The sequence below is a fragment of the Gallinula chloropus genome (assembly GCF_964237585.1).
Source record: "Gallinula chloropus genome assembly, chromosome: 3".
NCBI lineage: Eukaryota > Metazoa > Chordata > Aves > Gruiformes > Rallidae > Gallinula > Gallinula chloropus.
Window position 1 is genome coordinate 61,367,947 of NC_140087.1, and position 24,647 is coordinate 61,392,593.

Consider the following 24,647-nt stretch of genomic DNA (forward strand, 5'->3'; position numbering starts at 1 on the left):
AATAAATGTATTCTGCCTGCAATGCTGTGTGAGGTAATATGCCTGCACATACTGCCTTCAAAGGCAGGCAAGGCGGCGTGGTGTCCACGGTATCAATGGTGGCAAACAGATGAGCCCACCCTGAGCACCAACACTGCAGTGTGGCTGAGCAAACCTTCAGCTTCCCAGCATAGGAGTGAGTACTAACACTTGAAAGACCACAAAGTAGCACTGACGTAGGGGAAAGCAGACCTATACCCCCCTGTTTTGGAGGTGCAGGGGCTGAGACATGGAAAAGTCACAACATGGGCAGTGTGATTGAAGCCACCATACCCCAGTGGTGTCACTTGGCAGGAGCTGGGTCAGCACATGGCCAGTGTCAGGGGCTGGCTGTTAACGCCTGACTGCAGAGGTGGGAGAGCTGTTTGTGCCACGGTCCAGGCGGGGTGCCTGGCTCCTTCCCACATGTATTTTGTATTTCTGTGGCAGGGTGTGGGTGTGGACACTGGGTTTGACTGCTTCAGTATGCGCATTCAGATTTTGTGTTGGCTATTTTGGCTGTGCCAGGGCCGCATGTTCTGGCACCAAAAAGTACAAATAGGCCCTTGGCTCCTTGCCAGTGCCCAGCTGCAGTGTAGATAAAGAACACGTGGCCTCCACTGATAGAACAAAAGTTATCTCACAAGCAGCACAGCCATTAAAGATTTTTTACTCCCCCAGGGGTTTGTGACTTCCTCATTGCAGAAATCCCAGTCTCCTACACATGTGCTGTGATGCTTCTGTTACAGCCCAGCACTCCTAGTGATGTATTTACAGTTCTCTGTATGTATCCGTGTTATGGTACTGCCAGTTCCTCTGTGTACTGTCTGGACTCTGCTGACCATGGTACCTCATCTTTCTTCTGTGTCCCTGTGGCCTTCCTGTGACTCTCCAGCTCTCTTCTGTGTCACCTGCCTGCACTCTTTGGCTTGCCATTTGGGCAAGACGTAGCACATGCTGAGACTAGTCTGGAGCTGGGCAGGTCATGTTTGGATAGCTGCTGTTATCAGGCTCAGCAACTGGGTGTGTGTTCCCCCTTGGTAGCCCTGAGGGGGACTAGAGAAGGTTGGTGTCATCTATATGGCCAATGACTCTCACAAACCTCGCAGGAACTTTGTATCTCCATAAGCTCTGTCCATCTGCCAAGTATTATTGTCTGCTGTAAAAAATGGTGAGTTGTGGATGTAGACCAAGTTATGCATGACCATATTAACTGATTTCCATGGGAATGTGTGTATGTTGGATGCTGTGTCTCCCAGGTGGAATTGGACCTACTGCTTGGGACCTCCTAGGTCTGCTCACCACATGACCACTGGTGAGCCCATGAAATGGAAAGGACCTGGGATTATCTAGCAGGAAGGTCTGTCTTTGTGAAGTGCACTGCCTGGAGAGGGCAGCTTTGAAGTCCTGATTGGCTTTGGCTTATTGCTATAAATATATATAGAGAGCACTTTTGTGCTCAGGACATTTTTGGACACACAACAAAGGGGGAGGAAGCGAACAAATGGAGCGAGCACTGTGGGAAGAAGTTAAATGGAGCACTATGTGGGGAGCTCCAATCAAAGCCTCTCTAGATAACTTCCCTTCTCTTTAGGGGTCATTATTCCTGCCTGGGAAAGTCAGGGTGGAACTCAGCTCTGTACTACACAAGACTTTTGTGCTGAATTGAGGCAATGTCAAGCACACGTGCTGTAGGCTAACATGGTATATACATGCATGAGTAGATGTCATCCCTATCCACAATCATCACTTCTGCACTTCTGTTGAGTTGCAGTCCATGTGTGTCCTATTAGGATGCTCAGAGCTTCCTCTTGGAGTCCTTAGGATACGCTGTTTTTTGAGAAGTGCAGTTACCTGCAGTGGTCTTGCTTCATCCCTGATGGCTTAGTGGATGCAGACTGTGGCAGGTGAGGGTGAACCCTGGGGCATCACTCTGAGGAGGGTAGGTGCTGGCCCTGTTGCCACCAGTGGCAGATAGAGTTGAGGTTCAGCAGGAGCCCTGCTGCTAGAGGCTGTCTTGCCCCCATCTCCCAGGGATGGGGAGAAGTCTTCTTCCCGCTTATCCTCCACCCCACATGGCACTGGATGGGGGTGTCTCCTTACTGGAAGCCCACAGGGAAGTTTTGCCAGAGCTGAGGACAGGGAACATGGGAAAATGTTGTGTCCATGTGCTGTTTGCTGGAGCAGCTCCTGAGCAGCTCTTGAATAGCCCAGAGTGATGAAGGGGTCAGCTGAAAAGGCAGTGAGACAGTTAAGCAAGACCTGTTCCCTGGCACTGACGTTGCCATTCCCCTGGGAAGGACACCACCCAGGACCAGGCTGCCAGGCCTATTAAGTTGCCAGGATGCCTTTCTCAGAGGTTTCCCAGCTCTAAGAAGATGAGGCTCAGTTCAGCCAAATTAGGAAGAATGGGGCCTTTCTTCCTCTGCTCACTAGCAGCTACCTGGACTAGCATCCCTCCAGCACTCTCTGAATCTCCCTTTTCATCTTCTTCTTAAAGGGCTGAGTAACTGGGCTATTCAGCAGCTGTTAGTCACAGAGCAGACTGATCCCCTCTGTCCCGCACTGTCACTTTCATTTCAGGATGCACAATGATACTGTGGCATGTGGTTTTGTTTGCCGTGGCTCAGCTTGGCACTCAGCAGTCTTTGCGAAGCACATGAACTGGTTTATTATGGGATGTGGAATCCCTCCTCCTGCTCTTCGAGAAATACAAAGATAAACTGGTATCTGTGAGCAAGGTAATCTCCCATTTCTGCATAACCAGGGCTTGTTTGATTTGATAATAAGCAAAATGTAATCTCTGGCTGCTTGTATACCTCTGCATGGTCTGATATGAAATGAGGTGGGATTAAAGCCCAACCCTTTCTTTTTCTTGCTAAACATCCATGCAGGAGTAAAATAAAACCTGGAAAGTCCCACAGGGGAGGGGTGTTGATAGGAGATGTCTGAAATGCTGGCTTGCTGCAATGAAGACATTGAGGGGAAGCTGAAGAACCTACTTTAGATCTTTACCAGGAATATTTTCACATCTTATGTCACATATTCTTGATTTTTATTCTTCATATGTTACTATATTTCCGGGTATGTTGCCTTTTGAAGGGTGCTAGTTTCTGCTCTGTTTCTTCATTGCTAAGAACTTCTGCTGCTCTACGGAGAAAATTCAACTAGCAAAGGCACTACATCCCCACAGTTTGAAGTTCATCATGTTTTTGTGAAGTCTTGACTGGCTCTGTGCAGGTTGGGCTGGACTTCATTCTGTGGCTCATGTCCCTGCCTCAGCAATGCAAGGAACAGCAGAGAGTCCTTGCACTGCAGCTGGCTATAGGAAACAAACCTGGGCTCGCCAGTGTGAATCAGAAACCTTTCATACAGTGTCTCCTTCATATACCAGACTTTAACTGGGCTCGACGTCTGTTTCCTGCATCCCAGCTCCACAGGCATCCTCTAAAGAGCTGTAGGGGTTGTTTTGAAGTTAGAGTTTGTCCAAGTGTGCAATGGTTTGAGATGAAAAAGATTGCAATACTTGTGAGCACTTTACAGCTGGGAGAGCGGCCTCTTTGCCAGATGTGGACTAGAAAAATGTTCTTTTCTGTCTGTGTTTCTGTAGGAGACTTCCCAGATTTTCTCCCAAAGCAGACTTTGTTTTATGTGTCTTAACCTTGACCTTTCTTTGTTAGCACCCACATTGTCCTTCCAGTGATAACTGGGATATGCTTCCCTAGAAGAACCACTCAGGATTTAGAGTTGTGACAGTTACTCTCAAGGCTTCATTTTCTCTCTCATGCTACATGATGTGGCAGAGAAAGGGTTCCCCTTGAAGCAAGGAGAGAAGAGCTGAAGAGGGCCTGCTCCCACCTCCAGGGACTGTTGCTTTTCATTGACCCCTGCAAGGCTGCACCACATGGATGTGCCTCCTGTCTGGTTATGCTTTAAAACTCCTTCTTGACTCAAGGTCAGGTTTCAGCCCTTGATGTATGTAACTTGCAAGGGAAGGGAAGGATGGGACAAAGAAGCATATGTTCTTATTTTGTAAGTAAGCAAGCTGCATACAGTTTCTGTACATGGGGAATGGTCACAGCTGGGTTCGCATGTGTGGCCGGGGCACTGACAGAGTAAAACCAAGTTAAATTTAATCAAACACTTGCAAAAACCTTTCTCAAACTTCAGATGGATGCAAATAGCATCAAAAAAATGAAAGGGCGTGTGGCCAACAGTGATCACTGGGAAACATATTTGCAGGAAATCAAAGATCAGATTTTCCGGAGCACGGCTGCTTTGCTGTGCACTGTCTGTGTAATCTGGCCAGAAGTCAGTTTGAGTGATCAGGAGAGGGTGCTTTGGGTGAACTCTACTGCCAGCTATTCCATTTATGCCCTTTGAACCCAGTATAGCAGATAGGTGGGGCTGGAGAGAAGGGCTGAGTGTTTATCCCAGTCTGCTGCTTTTGGTCTCTGTCCAGTCCAGGGTGAGTTGGAGTAGTTCCTGCTCACTGTGTACCCTCAGGCTGTAAGAGCCTCCTCCAAACAGCATCAGCAGTGAGTCAGTGTGAAGGTTTGGGAAATCACAGCAGGACAGTATCCTTCCCCCAGGACTGGCCCTGTAGAGCCGATCTGTGATCAAAAACCAGGTGAGGTCCTTGCCCTTCCAATAGCAAAAGGATGCAGGTCAAGCAGTGCCCTCCATGGTAACAGTTCAGTCCCACTGTCTTAGTATGTGTTTGGTGCACATGTACTACTCACCAAAACTGATGGAAGTAGAAGGAAAACTAGAAGGAAAAAGCAAAAGTCATGGCTACATGCAGCAGTGGGTGCAAAGCCTTCTTCTGAACCACAACGTGGCTGTCTCCTCAAGTGACCTGTGCTGCTAACTCTCCACTGAGCTCTGAGTGCCAGGATCAAGTCTGCTTACCTCCACAGTTGATCTTTTTATTGCTAAAAGGCAATTGCTTTCTAAAAGTAAACAAATCAATATTTAAGATAAGAATGATGAACTTGCCCAGTGTCACTTGGCTTTTCTAAGGCATGTTTTTGCACCCTTGCTGAGCTGGCAGGCAAGCAATGGCTTTCCTGAAGGAGGAAGGCAGGCACTGCTCCTGGGTTTTTAACTGGGTATGGGACACTGGCTTAGAAATAGTTTGGGTTTGGAAGTGATCTGTGAGATGCCTCTGTGCACATGCGATAACTGAGCCCATCGCCTCTGCTTACACAGGGGTGCTGCTAAGGCATCTCTGCCTTGAATGGATGTCTCAGGATTTGCTGATGTCAAGAGTGCTGGGTGGGAAGAACAGGGTGCTGCTTAGTACTGACCTAAATAATCACAGGGTGCAATGGAACACGTGTGTCATATGGAAAATCAGTGAAGAAAGAGAGAGGAAAGTACTGTAACTTTGGGGGAAATTCTGAAGGTAGTGGAGCAAAACAGGTACTGCCTCAGCACTACCGAATACGGTGCAGGGGGTGGGAGGGGTTGAGATGGGGTAAGAAAATATGATTTCATGAGGGGTTTTTTCCTCCTTCTGGACTATTTTAACTGGATGTGTATATTCCAAATTTTACATACCTAATGGGGTAAAAAATGAATCTCGTTTCCACTCATTCAAAAACTATTACGTGTATGCATATCTAAAGTATAAATATAAGGATGGCAGAGGACAGCAGGACGGGAAAAAGGCAGTGTGGACTCAGGAGAGAGGTAGCTGAGCAATTACAAAAAAGATTTTTCCTATATTTGCCAGTCCAAATATGGTCCAGGCAGGTACTAATTGAAAAATGTGCCCATAACCAGTCCTCTTGTGAATGATAAGAAATTAATTTGGTGGTACCTGCCTACCTACCAGTGGGCTGAGGGAATCTCAGCAACCATTTCACCATATGGAGGGCAGGGCTAGCAAATCCAAGCTTTGCATTGTTCAGTGACTGCAGTACAGACTGTAATCTTGGAGTCTTCTTGTCCTGTGGTAAGAAAAACCTGATACGCAGCGTTTGGGTTGCTCAGCTCTGCAGCTTGATCCCAGCTCCCTGGGTTCCTTACATACATTGCAGGTGTTCCAGATGTACTGGTCTATAACTCCATTAGCCTGTCACTCCGGAAGGGGTACAAGGTGGACATTATTTTTCTTTTCCTACAGCTGTCATAAGGCATGATCAGGTTTGTCCCTGCAGAGTTCCTGGAAGCCATTTCAGCAGGGTTGAAAATCAGATTGCATGAGCCTTGGCCTTTTGCCTTTCTTCCAACTATCATTTTCCAGTACCTGAATTAATGTAGAGGGAAAACTGATACTAGCAGGGATGGCAGGAGGTGGGGAGGTGGGGTTGGGGGAATGTTTGGCTGTGGCTGGCTAGGGGTGTGACTTCCATGCCATGAAAAATTGTCAGTGCCCACATAAACTTGTTTTCCTTTGGAGTGAAAATGAGACACTGGGATTTTTTTTTTTTTTTTTTGAAAAAAAACACATGAGGAAAAGACCTCACGTAGCAGTTTGAAGTTGGCTGTTGTGTTCAAACAAAACTGCCCATTTTGAAATGAGAGGCTGATGTTTTTTAATTTCAGTATTTCCTAGGTAAAACCAAACATTTCAACACTTCCTAAGGGAAAGCTCAGTATGAAATTCACAGTGAAATGGTTTGCGGTTTATAAATTAAAGAAAGTTTCCCAAACATGTAAGTAACTTCAGTGCCACAAAAACTCAGCCTCTCCCAAACCAGTCCTTTGCCATGGGGTGGTAAGAGCTTCACCTTCACCACCATCCCTCCAGACATTGCCCAACTCTGCTCTTGCCCCAGGCTCTGGCTGCTCTATCACCTCCCTCTGACCTGATGGAGGCACAAAGTCTTTTGCTTCCAGTGCCCTGGGAAGAGCTGAGCTGTCAGGAGAGTCAAGGAGTGTGCTAAACCTGCCTAGGCACAAGGAAGCAATAATGGACTCTCCCTACCTGTCCACTTCGGCTGCTGAGGAGAGAGATGCTGGAATGCTTTGAGCACAGTGCTACCAAGCACCATCTGGGTCGTGGCTGCAGTGTTCTTTCAGCAGAGAGATAAAACTAACCTGTACCTATCCAAGAGCTCAGTGAGTCTGCTTCTTGGCATCCAATGTCACTTTTGTTCTGTGCATGGCTCCTAGGAGCCCAAGGCTCTTGTATAGCCAGAGGAGAGAAGTGAGCACCCAAGGCACGGTTATTCTCAGGACCCAAGTTATTTCCTCTTCATTCCCCTCCTAAGGTTCTGAAAGCTGTAAGCCATTTGTACTGTTTCAGGTCTTAAGGGACATAAATACTCTGTTCAGCCTGTGCTTGCAGTTCATTGGAAATATAGGATTATTTCCAAAGGCTTGAACACTCTGAATGCCATTCTGGTGCTTATTTTGCATTGTTGCTGTAGTGGGACCTACCTCCTCATGGGCCATTCTGTACTGTTTATTTTCCTGCTTGCACTGGCAAGAGGAGTTAATTAAACAAATTCCATTAGACAACAATTGCTTGGAGACTGATTCCTCTTCCCCTGGCCCAAACAAAGAGGTATAGTCAAAAGACATGTGGATTAGTCTCTACATTTATGCTCCTTTAAAATCCTTCTCCCATCTTCTCTCTAAAATTCACTCCCACAGTGATAGTTCCATTATACTGAGCTCTGGTGAAGCTGCATCTTGAATACTGTGTTCAGTTTTGGGCCCCTCATTACAGGAAGGATGTTGAGATGCTGGAGTGCATCCAGAGGAGGGTGATGAAGCTGGTGAAGGGTTTTGAGCACAAGTCTTATGAGAAACTTCTGAGGGACTTGGAGCTTTTTAGTCTTAAGTGAAGGAGGCTGAGGGGAGACCATATCGCTCTCTACAACTAACTGTAAGGCAGTTGCAGAGGTGTTGGGGTTGGTCTCTTCTCTCTGTGACAAGCGATAGGATGAGAGGGAATGGCTGAAAATTGCACCAGGGGAGATTTAGGTTAGGTATCAGGAAGAATTTCTTTACTGAAATGGTTGTCAGGCATTGGAACAGGCTGCCAAGTGAGGTGGTGGAGTCACCATCCCTGGAGGTATTTAAACGCCATGTAGATGAAGTCCTTAAGGACATGATCTAGAGGTGGCCTCAGCAGGGTTAGGTTATGGTTGGACTTGTTCTAAAGGGTCTCTTCCAACCCAGGTGATTCTGTGATTCTATGATTCCATTTACATATCTTCTCATTTACTGTTCAGGGGTGTCAGTTGCTAAAGGTTTGCTGGAGGTGCTGAGTGCCCTCCATAGCCAGTGGTGCCATCAGCAGCTGGATGTAGTGTTGAGCAGGCAGGTGGAAGCAGAAGACCAAGGTCTCCCTGGATCTCTGAGCATCAGAACGAAGTAGATGTTGTCACTCCCATGTAAAAGGCACTGGATGCTCTGGGGTTGTCCTAGCAGAGGGGCTGGCAGCTGTGGCAGTAATGGCATGGGTGACAGGGGGACCAGGCTTGTCTCCCCTGATAATACAAGTGAGGGAATTTTCTGTGAGATATTCTGGGATTGCTGATAACTTGGAATAATTTAAATCTTGCTAATGTGCTGCAAGAGACAACTGTTTGAAAGGGTCAATGACAAACTCTTGGAGTGCTTTCTCAACACAGGAGCTCCAGCAAGGAGAGTCTCTCTTGATGTCTGCCTGTTTGAGTTCCTGTTAAAATGATTAATAGTGCTGGAATGTTAATGCATTTTCCATAATGTACTGTCACAGCCAGGGGCTTGGGCAGGCATCTTTTATTGTTGTTCAGTCTAAACAAAAAAACAATTCCTGCTGGTTTTTAGTTAAACCGAGGTCAGCCAGCATCTTCTCCACCAAAGAGCTGTAGAGCTTTAAAGAACATGGCTGTCTTCCTGCTGATAATTTCTTCAGAGAGAAACTGGGAACTTCAAGCTGTTACTAAATATTTGGTTTTCCTCAATAGTAAAAGTAGCAACATTTCACAAGCTTGGATGAGCAATCTGTCTTTAAAATACAAGCACATTTCCGTACTTCAATGGCTCCAAATTCATGTGTTCCTTCCATTCAATTTTCAAAGGGTGTGTGTACACAGACCAGGCAGGTAAGTTGCAATGAGTCAGGCAGTGAAAGAGAGCTGGAAAATTTAAGTTACATTATTGTGATTTTCTTCATGAGTATAGTGCTTTAGGTTGTCGTAACTCCAAGTTATCTGGGGTGGTTCATCGTTGTTGCTCTGAACGGCGGTTTCATCAGCTAACTGCTTCAACATATTATCATATATTCCTCTGTAGGGGGGACAGGGAGTGGGAGCTCTCAGCAGCCACAGCAGCCTACATCTCAGCAAGTCATTTGGGTGCCACTATAGCCAGTAGAGAAAATCCTTTCCTCTGAGAGTTAGGGAAAACTCTAGCTCATGTTACCAAATTCTTTTACACTGAGCTGATAAATGGGTTGAGTTAGTGGAAGACTGTGATGTCTCCCTGTTGTACTATTCAGGACGGGATGAAGTGCAGCCTCGGTGTTCCTCTGGCTGTAAGTGAAGCAAGCCCACCTGCTCAGAATCATAGAATCACAGAATCATAGAATGGTCTGGGTTGGAAGGGACCCCAAGGATCATAGAGCTCCAATCCCCCTGCCACAGGCAGGGCCACCAACCTCCAGCATGCAGCTGGCTGCATCTGCATGGCTTCGCTCCTGGCTCTGTCCCATGGTCCTTTGATGGCTCATGTTGGTGTCACTTGATCTCTCTCAGAAGAGCTTTGTCGGTTGTCTTTCAGGGAAGACATGAGCCAGAGAAGAGCAGGGCTGCCTGCCGGCACATTGCTGCCAAGAAACGTGGATTATATGGATTATAGGTGGAATGAGTCTGTGAAGTAACCACACAAAACGCCTCTAAGCTTTTCCCCAAAGTTAACCCATGTTTGAGTGAATGAGTGCTTGTCAAAACCGAGAATGTTCATCCAAGACAACCCTCCTGCAGATCATGATTTTTATTAATTTTTCTGGGCATATACACTTTTCGTACAATGTATAAAGGATTCGGATGGAGGTTACACTTTCTGTAATGTGTGAGGAGCCTGTTAATCTCAGTGAATAAGAACCCAATAAACTTTACCAACTGTATTTGTTCACTTGAGGGGGTTTTTTTGGTAGGGTTTTTTTTTGTACGCAAAACTAATTTTGTGTACATAATTTTCCCCTGCTTGCTTTGATAGGAAACTCAGGAGTGAAATTCCATCATGTATATGAAATTGGTAGCTAGCTATGAAGGGAAAAGCAGATGGCAGCATGACAGAAGGACCAGATGTACATTTCTGCATCTTTTATATGGATTGAGACAGCCAGAAACACAAATTTCTATTGTTTACAACAAAGGAGTTCATTACCCATTTTTTAAAACTCAGAACTTTTATTTGATACTTAGGAGTATAATTCTCTATTCCTGTCAGTACATCAAAAATTGAATCCAGGTCATTGGCAAACATGCCTACCGTGGGCAGTACATCCCAAAGTTGAGGTGTCCAGACAAACACCTGGAACTACAAACAGATTTTGTTTAAGTGCCTGGTGTTGGAAAGGCTCATTCTCTGTGTGGGATTATGGCTTTATCTGGTGGGAAGAGTGGGCAAATGTTGCTGGGATGAGGACTGCAGAGGAGGAAGAGGATGTTTAGATTTCCCCCTGTATTCGCTAATAGCTTTCAATCAAGAAATTTAAACACATGACTTTATTTTCTTTCAAGTCCAGCTTATTGAGGTTTGTTGAATATCCTGCTAAAATAGCTCGTTTCTAGCTCAGATCTTTTGTTCTGAAATCCCTTTCTTAAGATGTTGTAGTCTTCTTTAAACAACTCATCTGGAAGACAAGTACTGGGTGCACTCCTGCCATGTAGGTTTTCTCTGATTCGAGAGATCAACTTTTGCATTGAAAATCATAACCAAGAGTTAAACGCATTATAAAATAATGTTGGGATGTTGTTTGGGTTTTGTTTTTTCTTCTCTTTAGCAACTGAAATACATGGTTTGAAATGTTAAAAAAGAAAATCTTGAAGTGTTAACTGTGTGCCTGCTGTACATAAAAAATCTAGTTTTGTTTTAGAACTGTTGACATTTTGGGAGCATTCTACATTGTTCACTTCAGACTCCTAACCTCAGGCTCAAGTTTTACAGAGATGGATTGACTTGTGGGGCTTTTTTGGGGTAGCTTAGATACCATTTTGAGGTTTGGAAGAACATACCTAGGAACTGATAGCACTGAAATAATCCATCTAGGAGAGTCGAAAAGCTGGTTAGATTACCCTCTGAAGGCAGAAGTCCACAGCTGTGTTTCTTTATTTTGCAAAATGCCCTGGAATGGGGGGAAAAAAAACCCCAACCAACCAAAAAACACTCTTCTGAGCTATTTTTTGTACAAAGATGGCATTATCTGCAAGATGAAATTAAAATTTGGAAATATTTATGAAAATATATTGTTCCTTCAATGGAGCATATGCTACAGGAGGAACAATAGCACTGCCTCAAACAAGATACTTCATTTCTAATTGCTTTTTAACTTCCTCCAGCCTAAAAGTTTGAGTGCTTTCCCTCTGCCTGACCTCTGGAATTTGGGCAAAAGAGAGTAATTGCCAGGGAGTAAATTAGTATCAGCTACTTCGTGGTGACTACCTGATACACAGGACGTATTTCATCCTTTTCGCAGCATTCAGAAGCCATCCCTGCAACCTCCCCCTCCTCCACCAGAACCTTGCCACACAACAACACAACATATGCCCTTGGCCCTGCTTTTCATACAAATACATGTAAATCAGAAGTAATAGTTGTGAAACCGATGAAATACCGCAGTGTAAAAAGCAGGGATGGCTTCAGCAAGAAGCAGCTAGAAGCTTCTCCCAGGCCTGACAGAGTAAAGACCAGCTGGGCTCAAGACTGAACCCACTGCTGACCAAAGCCAAGCCCAGCAGCGACAGTCACAGCGCCTCTGGGCTGTGACATTTAAGAGAAAAAAAAGTGCAAGCAGCTGCTTTTTGCAACCAGAGAAAGAAGCAAGAAGATGGGCAGACACCAAGGCCAGTGAAGACACCAAGGAGTGTAAGGCACCAAGGCCAGTGAAGAAGTGTAGGGGGAGGAGTCGCTCCAGGTGCCGGAGAGAAAGATTCCTCTGCAGCCTGTGGAGAAGACCATGGTGGAGAAGGGTGTCCCCCAACAGCCCATGGAAGATGATGGGGAACAGAGATCCCACATGCAATGTGTGGAGACACCTCATGCCCGAGCAGGTGGAGACATATGGAAGATACTGTGACCCACATTGGAGCAAGTCCCTGGCAGGACCTGGAGTGAGTGGAGACAGAGGCCCACACTGGAGCAGGTTTGCTGGGGGTACTTGTGACTCTGTGAGGGACCAGGTTGGAGCAGCCTGGGGCAGTTGGTGAAGAGCTGAAGCCCTGTGGGAAAGGACTCATGTTGGAGAAGTTCATGGAGGACTGTCTCCTGCTTGAGCAGGGGAAGAGTGTGAGCAATTCTGCTCCCCAGCTGAGAAGGAAAACAGCTTGCAAGGAACTGACTGAAACCCCCATCCCTGTGACACCTGTGGGGGAGGAAAGGAGGGAAATCATGATTGAAGTTAAATCCACAAAGAAGGGAGGGGTAGGGAAGTTGTTTTAAGATCTGGTTTTACTTCTCATTTTACAAGTCTGGTTTCACTCTGTGTGTGTAGCATAATAAATTAGAGGGTTTTTACTTTTTAGTCTGTGTTGAGTCTGCTTTGTCCATGACACAAATTGCTGAATGATCTCTCCCTGTCCTTATCTCTACAGCAAAGCCTCTCAATATATATCTTCTCCCCTGTCAAGCTGAAAAGGGGAGTAATAGAGTGATTTTGGTGGGTGTCTGGCCTCTAGCCAGCCAGGATCAAACCACCATAGGTGTGTTTTCAGCATATTTCTATCAATGTGTAACATAGACATATGTTCCTAAAGGAAAACCCAGCTATTCTGTTGCTGTGATGTTTGTTTCAGTTCCACTACACCCCTTCCTCTTGAAGTCCTATTTTTAAAAAGGTTACATTGCTACAGCGTGCAGCACTTGAACTGTTAAGTCAGAGGAATTTACAGAGAACCTGGTTTTACACATGAAAAGTAAAAATAAATCAGGGTTTTTCTTGGTATGAATGAAAGAGGCGAGAAGAGCCTGAGCTAACACAGGTAACTATTTTAAACAGGCTTCTAGCAGCATGATATACAAATTCAGGAGCCACTTCTGGTAGTCTCTAAAAATCTATGTTGCCTACAGTCATCATTACTGTATCTTGGGGAAAGCAAACATTGCCAAATTTTGAAACATGCTCATATTATTATTTATGCTGTAAATAAGATCGGGAGCTATGTCTTACATAGATCACCTGATCTTGTGTAAAATACCAACTCAGAATTACCAAGGGAATTTAAGACTAGTGGCTAAGTCAGACAGACACAGATCTGATTAGGATCTGACACATACATGAATAATGTGCATTATGTTATTTGCTGAGCCCACACCAGACAGTTTCCCACAGAAGCTGGTAGAATACTTTTCTGTATTTTCCTAATGCTCTTTGGAGAACAGTCCATCTTTTTGTTATGGTACAGCAGAGCAGCAGAATTACAAACCGTGACAGGGTCCGCCAGACACTGCTTGTGCGCAGACACGTACTGAACAGGGGCTGAGGGAAGATTGCTTACTGAAGTGATACCTAACTGCATATGAGACAGACAGACAGTTTTCAGGGGTATGTGTCACATCAGATTTCAGAGGTTGAGTGGAAACAGGGAATGCTGTGCCTGCGGCTCTGGCCGCATCCTAACCCATCTTGGCCACCCTCTGCCGTAATTTGGGCCGCCATCTCTGCCGGTCTGTGTCTGATCACATCAGCACATTTCTCTGTAGCGCGAGTGCAGAGACACAAGCCTGTTATCACCGGGGAAGGCCTTTCCCTGAGCATGCTGGGTGGGAGTGGTGTGGCCTCCGTGGCACGGCTGGCGCAGCCATTGATGCTGATGCCAAAGCAGCCAGCGCGGTGCCCAAGGGAGGCAGGAGGAGAGGGATGAGCGGCCAGAGTCCGGTCTGTGGCGGTTCAGCCTTGCCTGCACAGGACGCGGCGGCCAAGACAGCGATTATAGGAATGAGATTATGCTGCTCCTTCCTCGGGGATGTTGTGGGGATTATGTACATCATTCCTGTCTTTGTATGGTTCTTACCCATATATATCCATGCGTGCATATCTGTATGTGTTTCTATGCATACGTATATGTATGTGTATGTAAAATGTACATACCCACCCCCCTTAAAGACACCTTCGGTCATTTCGGCGCCGTCCCGCCCTGTGAGACCCCTCCCGCTCGCCAGGGCCGCCTCTTGCTCCGCCCCGTGACTTGGACGCTGGAGCAGGGCGGCGGCGGCGTGGTTCTCGGCGCCGGAGAAGAGTGACCTTGCTTGGCAGAGCGGGGCTGCGCCGGACCGCTGCCAGCAGGGAAGCTGGGTCGGGAGACAGCAGAGATGGTGGAGGACAGCGGCGAGGAGGAGGCGGAGGGGGAGAGCGGAGAGATGCCCGCGGCGGCCGCCGTGCCCCCCCTGCAGCGCTGCAACGGCTTCCTTCCCGGCAAGGAAGAGGCTGGCACACAGGCGGCCCTGGCGGGCGGCGAGGAGCGAGCAGAGGCCGAGGCCATGCTGTCGGCGGCCGTCGGCCGGGTAGAGACGCGGCTGTCACGGCGAAGACTAGCGGTGCTGACCGTCTTCAGCTGCTACTCCCTTGTGAACGCTTTCCAGTGGATCCAGTACAGCATCCTCAGCAATGTCTTCGCTGGCTTCTATGGCGTCTCCTTCACGCAGATAGACTGGCTCTCCATGGTCTACATGGTGGCCTACGTGCCGCTGATCCTGCCCGCCACCTGGCTGCTGGACGCCCGGGGCCTGCGCCTCACAGCCCTGCTGGGTGCCGGCCTCAACGGCCTGGGGGCCTGGCTCAAGTGTGCCAGCCTGACTCCTGACCGGTACCCTGTCACACTGGTGGCCCAGGCAGTCTGCGCCGTTGCTCAGGTCTTCATCCTGGGGCTGCCCTCACGCATTGCTTCGGTCTGGTTTGGCCCCACTGAGGTCTCCACTGCCTGCGCCGTGGCAGTGCTGGGTAACCAGGTAGGGAAGGTTGGGCGGAGGGGGGAAAGGGAGGCGTCGGGGAGGTGAGCTTCCTTGGAGTTTGGCACGGCGTCCATTTGAAAATAAAGCGTTTAGGTGGGAGAAAACATTCTGCAAGGAATGTTTGCCAGCAGCACTGGAGAGAGGAAGAGTGATGGAGCAGGGGCGATCGTGGAGGTGATGTTACATCCTACCTGCCCTGGCCAGCTGTGCTTTGCAGGACCCTGGCTGTGCGGCAGTGTGTAGCAGCTTACACACTTCTGTCAGCTGCCTGCAGTACATCGGTTGAGAGCCTATTTGAAAACTGACCTCTTCCACTTCCTCTTCCATTTGGCATCATTGATCTGACTGAATCCACCCCCATCTAGAGGAGGATGAAGTGTGTGAACTTTCCTGGGGAGCCCTAATGCCAACTTATATTGGTTCTGGCTTTCAAAAATATGGCCTCGAATCACCAAGTGGCAGCAGTCAATGGCAATGGTGACTTACAGAGCTTTCTGTAGTGTTGTGATAGTGAGGAGCTGAAACTGAGTCACAGATTTCATAGGATCTTTGAGATTACCTCAAGCTCCCAAGTCCTGGCCAGTTTCCGAGAGCTAGAACAGGTGTATCTGAAAGCGTGGGTGAAGATGTGATGCAGATGGGTTTTTTTTCCTCTCATAGCATTATTCTCATTCCTTGCCACTGTCCCTGCTTTTCTGTGGCAACAAAATATTGAGATTCCCATCAGTATCACTGGTGTGGGCTCAGGTCGTAGGTACAGTTTGACTAAGGTTGCAGGGTTGTTGTTGTGCTTTTTTCTCATTTCAGTCTAATGATTTTATGTTTGTGCCCTTTGCATTATTACAGCAGTAATTTTAGATGACATTTTTATAGTTAGGATTGCTCATTAGCTCCTATGTGGTGCAGGACAGGAGGAGGAGTGCAGGGGTTGTACAGATAGAAACCACAAGGAAGGTGTGCAAAGAGAACTGGAGCAGAGGTGTAAACAAAATACACCTTAGTTATTTCTGGAGTATATTCCCCTCCAGAAGCTAGGGCTGATCCTAGTGTGCTGATGATGTCCTTGATGGTCCTTTGCCAAGGGAACACCCGTGAGATACACTGACCAAAGTGTGTTTCATCTCCCTCCGTCGGTCCTGTGCTGCAGCTGAGCCATAGCCTGCTGGCTCAGAGCTGTGTGCTGCCCAGGTCTTAACGTCCCAGTCCTGCTTGTGACCCATGAAGTCCGATACGGTGACCAATGATAAAATTTCTCTGTTCTCATTTTTGGCTTTTCCTAAAAATTCCTCTCAGAAGTGAGACTGAAAGTGTACTGAAACGACAAATTAGGCACTTGGCAGTTAGAAGTACTGCTGTCCTGTGTATCCCCAGGTAGTTCACTTCTGCATGCGCATTATGGTACAGGCTCACTGTACCTGTTTAATTGCCTAAGGTCAACTATATAACAGCACGAGGTAGCTGTAACCAGCTGAGCCCTTGGTCAACCAGTTTCTTATCAGACACTTTGCATAACTGCAGAGCTTCAGCAAACAGGGCTGGGACCGTGGGGACAGAGCAGTTATCAAAAATCGGATTACACCTGTTATGTGGAGATGCTGATCCTTTGCAGATGAAGCACAACTGGGAATGCAATGATGTACCTGTCAAGGGTTGTTGGGAGTGCCAGATTTCCACAAGTGTTTAGCTTCTCCAAACTGGGCACACCAGACTCATTTGGACTCTTGATCCTTCCGGCCTTACCGTCCTCAAATGTAAAAGGTGACAAAAGGTGTCACTTGACTTTCTTGAAATATTGTGGGCACTGTGACACATCACATTGGGACAGGAAAAAGCACACCTTAAGGGAAAAGAGTAATTGTCTACTGGGTTCGTGTCTGTAGGGTTCCTATACTGAAGGGTGAGGATAAAAAGAGATGAAATCTTCAGGTGAGCACTGGCTATTGTGTAAATCTGATGGTCTGTGGAGTGGGGGTGGAGAACGCAGCAAAGCCCTCATCAGGCATATGTACAGAGGGCACTTTGTAAGCACATTGGCACACCTTTAATTTGGGTACTCCGTGAGTGTTGGACTTGCTACTCGAACAGTCTTTGCTGCTCTTTTTTTATTGTATTTACCTGAAATAGATGCAGGGGTTTTTATGTTAAAATTAAACAGATTGTTCAAGCACTTTAAAATGCAGTTTGGTTTTGAGTAGCAGAGATAAATTTGAGAGTAGTCCAAGGCTGTTGTTCCTTTATATTTTACAGTGTTTTTTATACATACACATGCACACCCAGAATCTCAGATCTTTGTTTTTTTGTCTCTTTATAATACAAAGTCATTCAAGGTGGATTTGACTCCAGACAAAACCCACTGCTGCTTTGTGGTTTTTTCCTTGGTTTCCTAGCAGTGGTTGCATGTGTAGGTTTTAATTGTGTGTTTCTTACTAAGGCTGCTACTTTTCATTTCCTCTTCTCTGCTCCACTAGTTCTGTACCAAAACTTGCAGGTCAGACTTTGTTACTGTATGTAACCGTCAAGTGGAGCATTTTGATTGAGAGAGAGGAAGGACTGTTTCAACAAGAGTGGCTGGAGTCTTCTGTCACCCCTGGGCCTCCAGTTGCGGGATGACTGTTGCAGATCTATGTGCGCACACAGTGGTTTGCCATGAAAGATTCTTCTGCGAGAAAACTTCCCTAACATGTAGTTGCTAAATGTGCTATATACTAGGTGTAGTATTGTAGTTTAAGTTAGTAATGAAGAGGATAAAATGTGAGTAATGGAAGACCTGACTGTGAAATGTTGACAGCAAGTGGCTCAGAGGTGTGACAAAAAAGGAACGCTTTTCCTTTGTAGTTTTAACAGTACTTGTTATGATACAGTTTCTGAATTGTAACTCGTAGGGCTTTTCTCTTTTGTTAATTTTTCTGTTCACAGGGAATTGATTTTTGGCTTTCTTTTCTTGCTTGACAGCTTGGTACTGCTATTGGCTTTTTGTTGCCACCCGTTTTGGTTCCAAATACACCTAACGATACCGATCTCATGGCACACAACATCAGCATCATGTTCTATGGAACAGCGATAGTGTCCACGCTTTTGTTCTTCTTAACAGGACTTGGTAAGTGCTCCGTTCTTGTAATCTTAAGTGGTGAGCAGAGGGAGTGTTTACATCTCACTTAAAGTACCTGACTTAGCTCAAAGTGTACTTGAGGTTATATTTTCTCCAGTTTCCTTGTGTTCTCTTACCTGTTGCACCAGGGTTAAGCAACAATCAGTTTATTGTATGTTGTGGTTCACATGGGGTCACCTCTCTCCGAATGTCTAGTTTACTTAGGCCTTTTGCTACAAGGACATTATGATACAGTGTGGATCCTTAGAATTCAGATACAAAAGCCTAGCCATGTGGCAGTTGAAGTCTGTCTTTGACCATATGTGGGTAGCAATTGGATGTAATCAAATAATTAGTATATCCTTTGTGGCTGTGACTTCATTCTTCCATGAGAAAATCTAGGGAAAAACCAATTTTTTTCATGTAAGAATTAAAAACAACAAGTTAGTCTTCTGAAATTCATCAAACTGAAACATTTCAAAAAAGAAAAAGCATTACTCTGGTAAACACAAGTCAAAATTGTTCCTTCTTTTTCCCCAGTGTTTAAAGAGAAGCCCAAATACCCTCCTAGTTACTCTCAAGCAGTCCTGCAAGTGATGCCTCCTGAGGATTACTCCTACAAGCAGTCGATTATTAACTTGTTCAAAAATATTCCATTTGTACTTCTACTGATCAGTTACGGTGAGTGGTGCTGCCTGGCTCTCGTCTGGCAGAGCAGTTCAAATGTGTGCCAAAAGCACGTTGAGTTTCAGTTGTGGTGGTGGTTTGTTAGGGAGGAGTGAGGGTGGGTGTCCAGCTTTTACTTACTGAGCAGTCACTCCTGGAAATCCAGTAGTATTCAAAACATCATTTGTAAGTCAGGTGAAGAGATTTTACCTGGTGGTTTTACCTCCAATTGTGAGTCTTAAACAGGAGAAGATTAACTCTTAGGATAGCAGATCTACATGGCTACAGCTGGAAGAACCAGGGCTTTTCTTTTGGTATTGCAGGTATTATGACTGGGGCATTTTATTCTGTCTCCACCTTACTAAACCAGATGATATTAACTCATTATGAGGTAAGTTTCTTGAATCCTCTTTGTATTATTTTTTTTTTACTGTACATTTGAAGAGGTGACATTTATTATCATGTAGGTGCTATGTGTGCTCAGACATTTGGTTTCCTTTGTACCCCCTACAGTTTCTTGCACCATACAGCTGTGGGAGTCATAGGAATGTTTGTTTGTGCTTATGACTACCAAGAGGTCTGAACTTGACTTTGAGTGGAAGCAAGTTATTAATGAGCACCATATAAATATTTGTTGAAAGGGAGAAGAAGTGAACGCTGGGAGAATTGGCTTGACACTGGTGGTGGCAGGAATGGTGGGTTCGATTATTTGTGGTTTGTGGCTGGATTACACTAAAACATACAAGTAAGTGTGGGTAGGCATGTATGGGGTTAGGGGTAGGAGAGTGGTGCAATCGCATTAGAAAAATACTGCAATGTGAGGGCTGAAGGGACCTGATGATAACAGGCAGTTCTTTCAGTGGCCTTGGTGGAGACTAGTTTCTGAGGCTACAGCAAAAGCTTGAGACTCTTACTGGTTCTTGGCCAAAAGAGGGAGGAGAATGCAGAGATGCAGAGGGGTTATCCATCTACTCCTGTCTCTTCAGTGTATGCCCTACACTCAATGACCAGGTGGCACAGTGGGCTGCTCCTCCTAGGAAAGCGTAAAGGCTCTAAACCTACTCTGCATTGTTTTGTAAAATGGACGTTTGAAGGATTCTTTTTTTGTTGGGGTTTGTTTGTTTGTTGGGGTTTTTTTAAATAGTACTCCTTGCCTTATTGGTAGGCATAACATCTGCTTTAATTCAGGGGATGACTGTAAAGCAGAACCCTGTTCTAGAGCTGGAGCTCCCGGGTCCATCACCCATGGTGTGGTGCTCCCCAGGAGTAGGCAGTGCCCTGGAACGCTGCTTGCAGAGGAGTAGTTCTCCCCTGTGACTCTTGGTCCATTATGTGCAGGAGCTCTAGAAACCTAATGGATGCTAATGCTGTAGTTTGGCTTTGGTTCTGCATGTGCGTTGGCTTATAAATAAGCGATATGTGCTTTAATATTTTGGATGACGTCCCTTATTCCATATTTGAATGAACTAGAACATTGTAATGAGACTTGTTTGACTTGCTTCCTAGGCTGACTTTTCTTACTAATAGTGTTCGATTTGGCTGCTCATGTATTAATCTTTGTATAATGGGCAGTGCTGCAGAATGGCCAAGAAGTACAACATAGCAGAGAATTAAAATAGTTTTGAGGTAATAGTATCTGCTGTGGTTGTCCTTGAGAGTCTGAGCAAGTCTTTTAGCCTTGAGTAAAGCAGCCATATAACCAAGGCAATAAGGAGTTTGAGAAGGTATATGCTCTCATTGCATGATTAAATCAAATCAAAATCAATTAAAGCAAACTTCATAGCTGTAGAATGTCTGTTGTTAGAGAGTAAGTAATGTTTATGCTACTTTTCCATGCTTTGGCAGTGTGCTATGACCTTATGTTAAGAATGTTAATTAATTTTGGTTTTGGTTGGGTTGCAGGCAAACTACTTTGATTGTTTACATTCTCTCTTTCATTGGGTTGCTGGTATTTACTTTCACCCTGGACCTCGGATACCTTATAGTAGTGTTTGTGACTGGAGGAGTACTTGGGTAAGCACTTACAGAGAATTAGAAGACTTAGTGCAGTTCTGTTCAGAAACAATATATAACTTTTGATTAAAGGATTCTAGTGTACATTCTGTTGGCATGCTCTCAACCTATGCCTATAGATCACAATACAGATAAGGTTTACTAAGGTTTCACCTTCTGTTGCACCAGACTAAATCTAAAGTAACTCACTGTTCGGTGAATTTCATTGAATATCCCTATGGACCTAACAGAAGTCTGCATGTTGTCAATTTGTTTGGATCTAATTGAAAAAGCTGTCCATGGTGAAGTTGAGTCTTTCTGTTGACCGGTAGACAAGTGATGAGAGTTTAACTGAGTAGATCTACGAAGACTGGCCTCTGTGCATATTGATTAATCTACATTTTCATAGTCCAAGCAATGTGCTGGGTGCTTTGTTCACTCAGAAGAACATGAGCACTTCTCATATAGCTAATATAAAAGCCCCCAAAGGTGCTGAGGGAATAGTGCTGTATCCAGACACAGTGGCCAGGTAAAGCCAGAAATGTCTGGAGTGTTTCAGTTTAAAAACCAGTCAGCCAACCTCAACTGTGTCAAGTCCCTGTTCTTGTCACCCATCAGTCCCATAAGCTTCTTCCACGGCAGCTTCCAGCAGCCCTTCCAGTGCCTGGCCTCACTCCCTACTGATGGTCATTTTTAGTTCTCCAGCATGGGTGGTCAGGCTGATCAAATGATGATGTTTGTGTATGTCTTCCATTTGGCTTCAATCATGGGGTGGCTTGTGGACTGGTCAGAGATTGTTTCATGTGAGCACAGGTGGTTATGGGCAACAGGACAAATATGGTAAAACATCCTTGTCCTAAAAAGAGAGGTGTATGGCTAAAATTGTTGGATGAGGTCAGGGGAATGAGGCAGGCAAAGCCAGTTCAGAATACCAGCTGATTCACAGTACCACATGTCTATGTTCGATTTTCTTAGTTGTAGCACTATATGAAGGCCACACTTGTCATCCTTTGACTCGCCTCTTCAACAGGTTCTTCATGACTGGCTATCTCCCACTTGGGTTTGAATTTGCTGTGGAAATTACGTACCCAGAGTCCGAAGGCACTTCCTCAGGTCTTCTTAATGCATCAGCACAGGTTGTACCATTTTATATCTTCGAGTGAAGTAATGTTTGGGAAGGCTGCTCTGATCAAATTTAAGGCAGCTGTTCTTAGACTTGGCTGCTCTGTTGTGTTGCTGTAGTCTTCATTCTTTTAATTGGGTTTCTGTAAGATGTCACCAGAAACTTTTCAAGGTAAAGTGATGACTCTCTTCTTTGTGATTCTGAATAAGATGACTTGTTTTTTTTATAGATATTTGGAATTGTCTTTACACTTGTTCAAGGAAAACTCACAACAGACTACAGCCCTCGTGCAGGAAACCTCTTTCTTTGTGCTTGGATTTTTGTGGGCATTATCTTAACAGGTAATTAATTGGAAACGTAAGTAATGTTTTCTCTTTAATGTCAAAATGTAGAAGGTTTCTTTGGGGCAGTGATTTTCTGGGTAGCTTTTACATATCTCGGGCACCTAGGATTTAAATATGTGGCTTTCTCTCTGGGTTGAAGACAGAAGTTTGGGTTTGCATGTCACTGCAAAGTCGTGAACCAGCTTTCTCTTTATGTTTTGTTTCAGCCTTAATAAAATCAGATCTGCGAAGACACAATGTAAATTCAGGGATTATGAATTTGGATGTTAAAGCTGTAAGTGGTGACTCTTCTACCATGATTGTATTACTTTACTTGAATGCTTGACTTTTATTGTCATCATAAGACTAGCAGACAAAAGAGCAATTGAAAAAAAACCGTAGAATATGACTGTTTCCATGCTATTTAGGGACAACAGAGCCACATGTTGCCCTCAGATACCTCTTTCTCCCTTTAACTCCCATGAAAAAGCTTAGAAGACGATCTGCTCTCAGATTTTTCTGAATTTTAAGTAGATCATATTAATCTCTGATTTTACTGCTTGAATCTTGCTTTTTCATGTTTGCAGGTAGCACTGTAAATGGTGAGGCCTTTTTGTGTATTGGGTTAGGAGGCTGGGCCATAGACTACATACCATATTTAAAATACCTGCAGCCCCTTTGAGTGGAGTTGGTGTCTGATGAACAGAAGTCATGCTACAGTTTCTGCACTGTGCTGCATGAAGAGCTGGGTCTGTCCTGCTGAGCACCCTCTCAATGTAACCAAAGTGTGAGCATAGCATTTTGTGCTGCTCAGGATGTCCCAAGACCATGTTTCAGCAGCTTTTCCAAATTGTCACGGTCCCTAGCAGAAATAAGGTGGATGCTGGAAGGTTTTCACTGCTGTGGTTTTTTAGACTATTTGGATCAATATGATGAAACAGCTTTTTGGAGTCAGATATTGCAAGGTCCTCCATCATGCCTCTTTTTGTGTGTAGGTGTCTTGCATATATAACAGCTTTTGATCATCTGTGATCAGGTGCATACTCTTAGTGTCTGCCTGAGGTTCACAGACTTCAAAGCTGGTGCTACATAAGCGAAGATGAACCTGAAACCTGTACAGCTGTTGTACACAGTGTGGCATCCTGTGGGTTTACCAGCCTGCGTTGGGGCTATCTCGGGGATCTACGTGCTGACTATAGGCAGTGGGCCATGACGGTTCTGTTTTATGTTATCACCTTGTTAATTAGCCTAGATTGTCACACAGCTGCCTTTATATTAGCTGGGGTATAACCAAAGCCTGGAGTGCTTGCCCTGATGTTACCATCAATAATTGAGTGCTGCCTGTGTTCATAAGGTGCAACAGCACTTTGGTACAAACCTTGATCATCAAGATTCTATCATGATTAAATGCAATGGAGAAACAAAAGAATGTTTATCTCCACATGATAAATGTCTGCATGCAGTAAATATGTACTTCAGAGTTATACTAAGGAACTCAGCTCCTGTAGGTTTGGTTTGGCTTTTTTTTTTTTTAAATTACATAGAGAAAGGGAAAATAGGGCTTAATGTAAATGACTAATTTGGCTAATTATTTATATTACTGGAGTCTAACCTAATAATTATCCAAGAATACTGAGGTTTGGAAGAGCTTCTAGTGAATACCAGCTTAATTCCTGCTTTTTGATTGGTTTTTTTTTTCCCTTCTCCAGGTACCAGTTGACAGCCCTGTAGAACCTGAAAGTACCACATTAAAAATTCAGTCAGCTTTATAGAGCTGGAAGAAAGTGACTTAGAAACGCACAAGTTTGGTTGGATACCGAACGATATTAATTGGTGTAATCACTGGATCTGTGTGTGTGAGTAGTGAGATGTGTTTGGTGATACTGATGACAGTTGTGCAGTGGAAACTATGAAGACACTTTGTTTTGCTCAAGGCACAACCAATATGGAATATTTATTTTAAGAGTTTTCAAGTCTTGCAGTATCATTGTAAAGAACTGTCTGAACACTCTCCATGCTAGGGAGACATGTACCTTCGGGATATGTACTTGAAAAAATCTGGAATCCTGAAGTATGGTCATCATGATCAGAAGTATCTAATCTTTTCCCCAAAGAACTGAGAGGTAGTTACTGTCTCATTCAGTCTTTGCTAGTGTATTTGAGAAGTCAGAGAGCAGATAGCTGCACAGCTGGTGGATCTTCACCAGTTCCTTTTTTTTTTTTTTTAAATGTATCTTTATTTTTAATATAAGCCAACGGTCCCTTCTGGGAAACTGTAGCACAATACTGAAAACAAGAGATGACTGTAAATGTGTGTTTCATA

The 24,647-nt window shown here is 45.0% G+C and overlaps 1 protein-coding gene across 1 annotated transcript; it reads left to right on the forward strand.

The window, feature by feature from the left end:
* Nucleotides 1-14,493: 14,493 nt before the first annotated feature.
* On the forward strand, nucleotides 14,494-24,096 carry FLVCR1 (FLVCR choline and heme transporter 1; the record flags this gene model as incomplete). Its single annotated transcript, XM_084262107.1, has 10 exons — nucleotides 14,494-15,129; nucleotides 18,085-18,229; nucleotides 18,761-18,901; nucleotides 19,210-19,277; nucleotides 19,528-19,631; nucleotides 20,789-20,899; nucleotides 21,909-22,014; nucleotides 22,231-22,342; nucleotides 22,552-22,619; nucleotides 24,034-24,096. The coding sequence occupies 10 exons, from the start codon at nucleotides 14,494-14,496 to the stop codon at nucleotides 24,094-24,096; spliced, it is 1,554 nt and encodes a 517-aa protein (XP_084118233.1).
* Nucleotides 24,097-24,647: the final 551 nt, after the last annotated feature.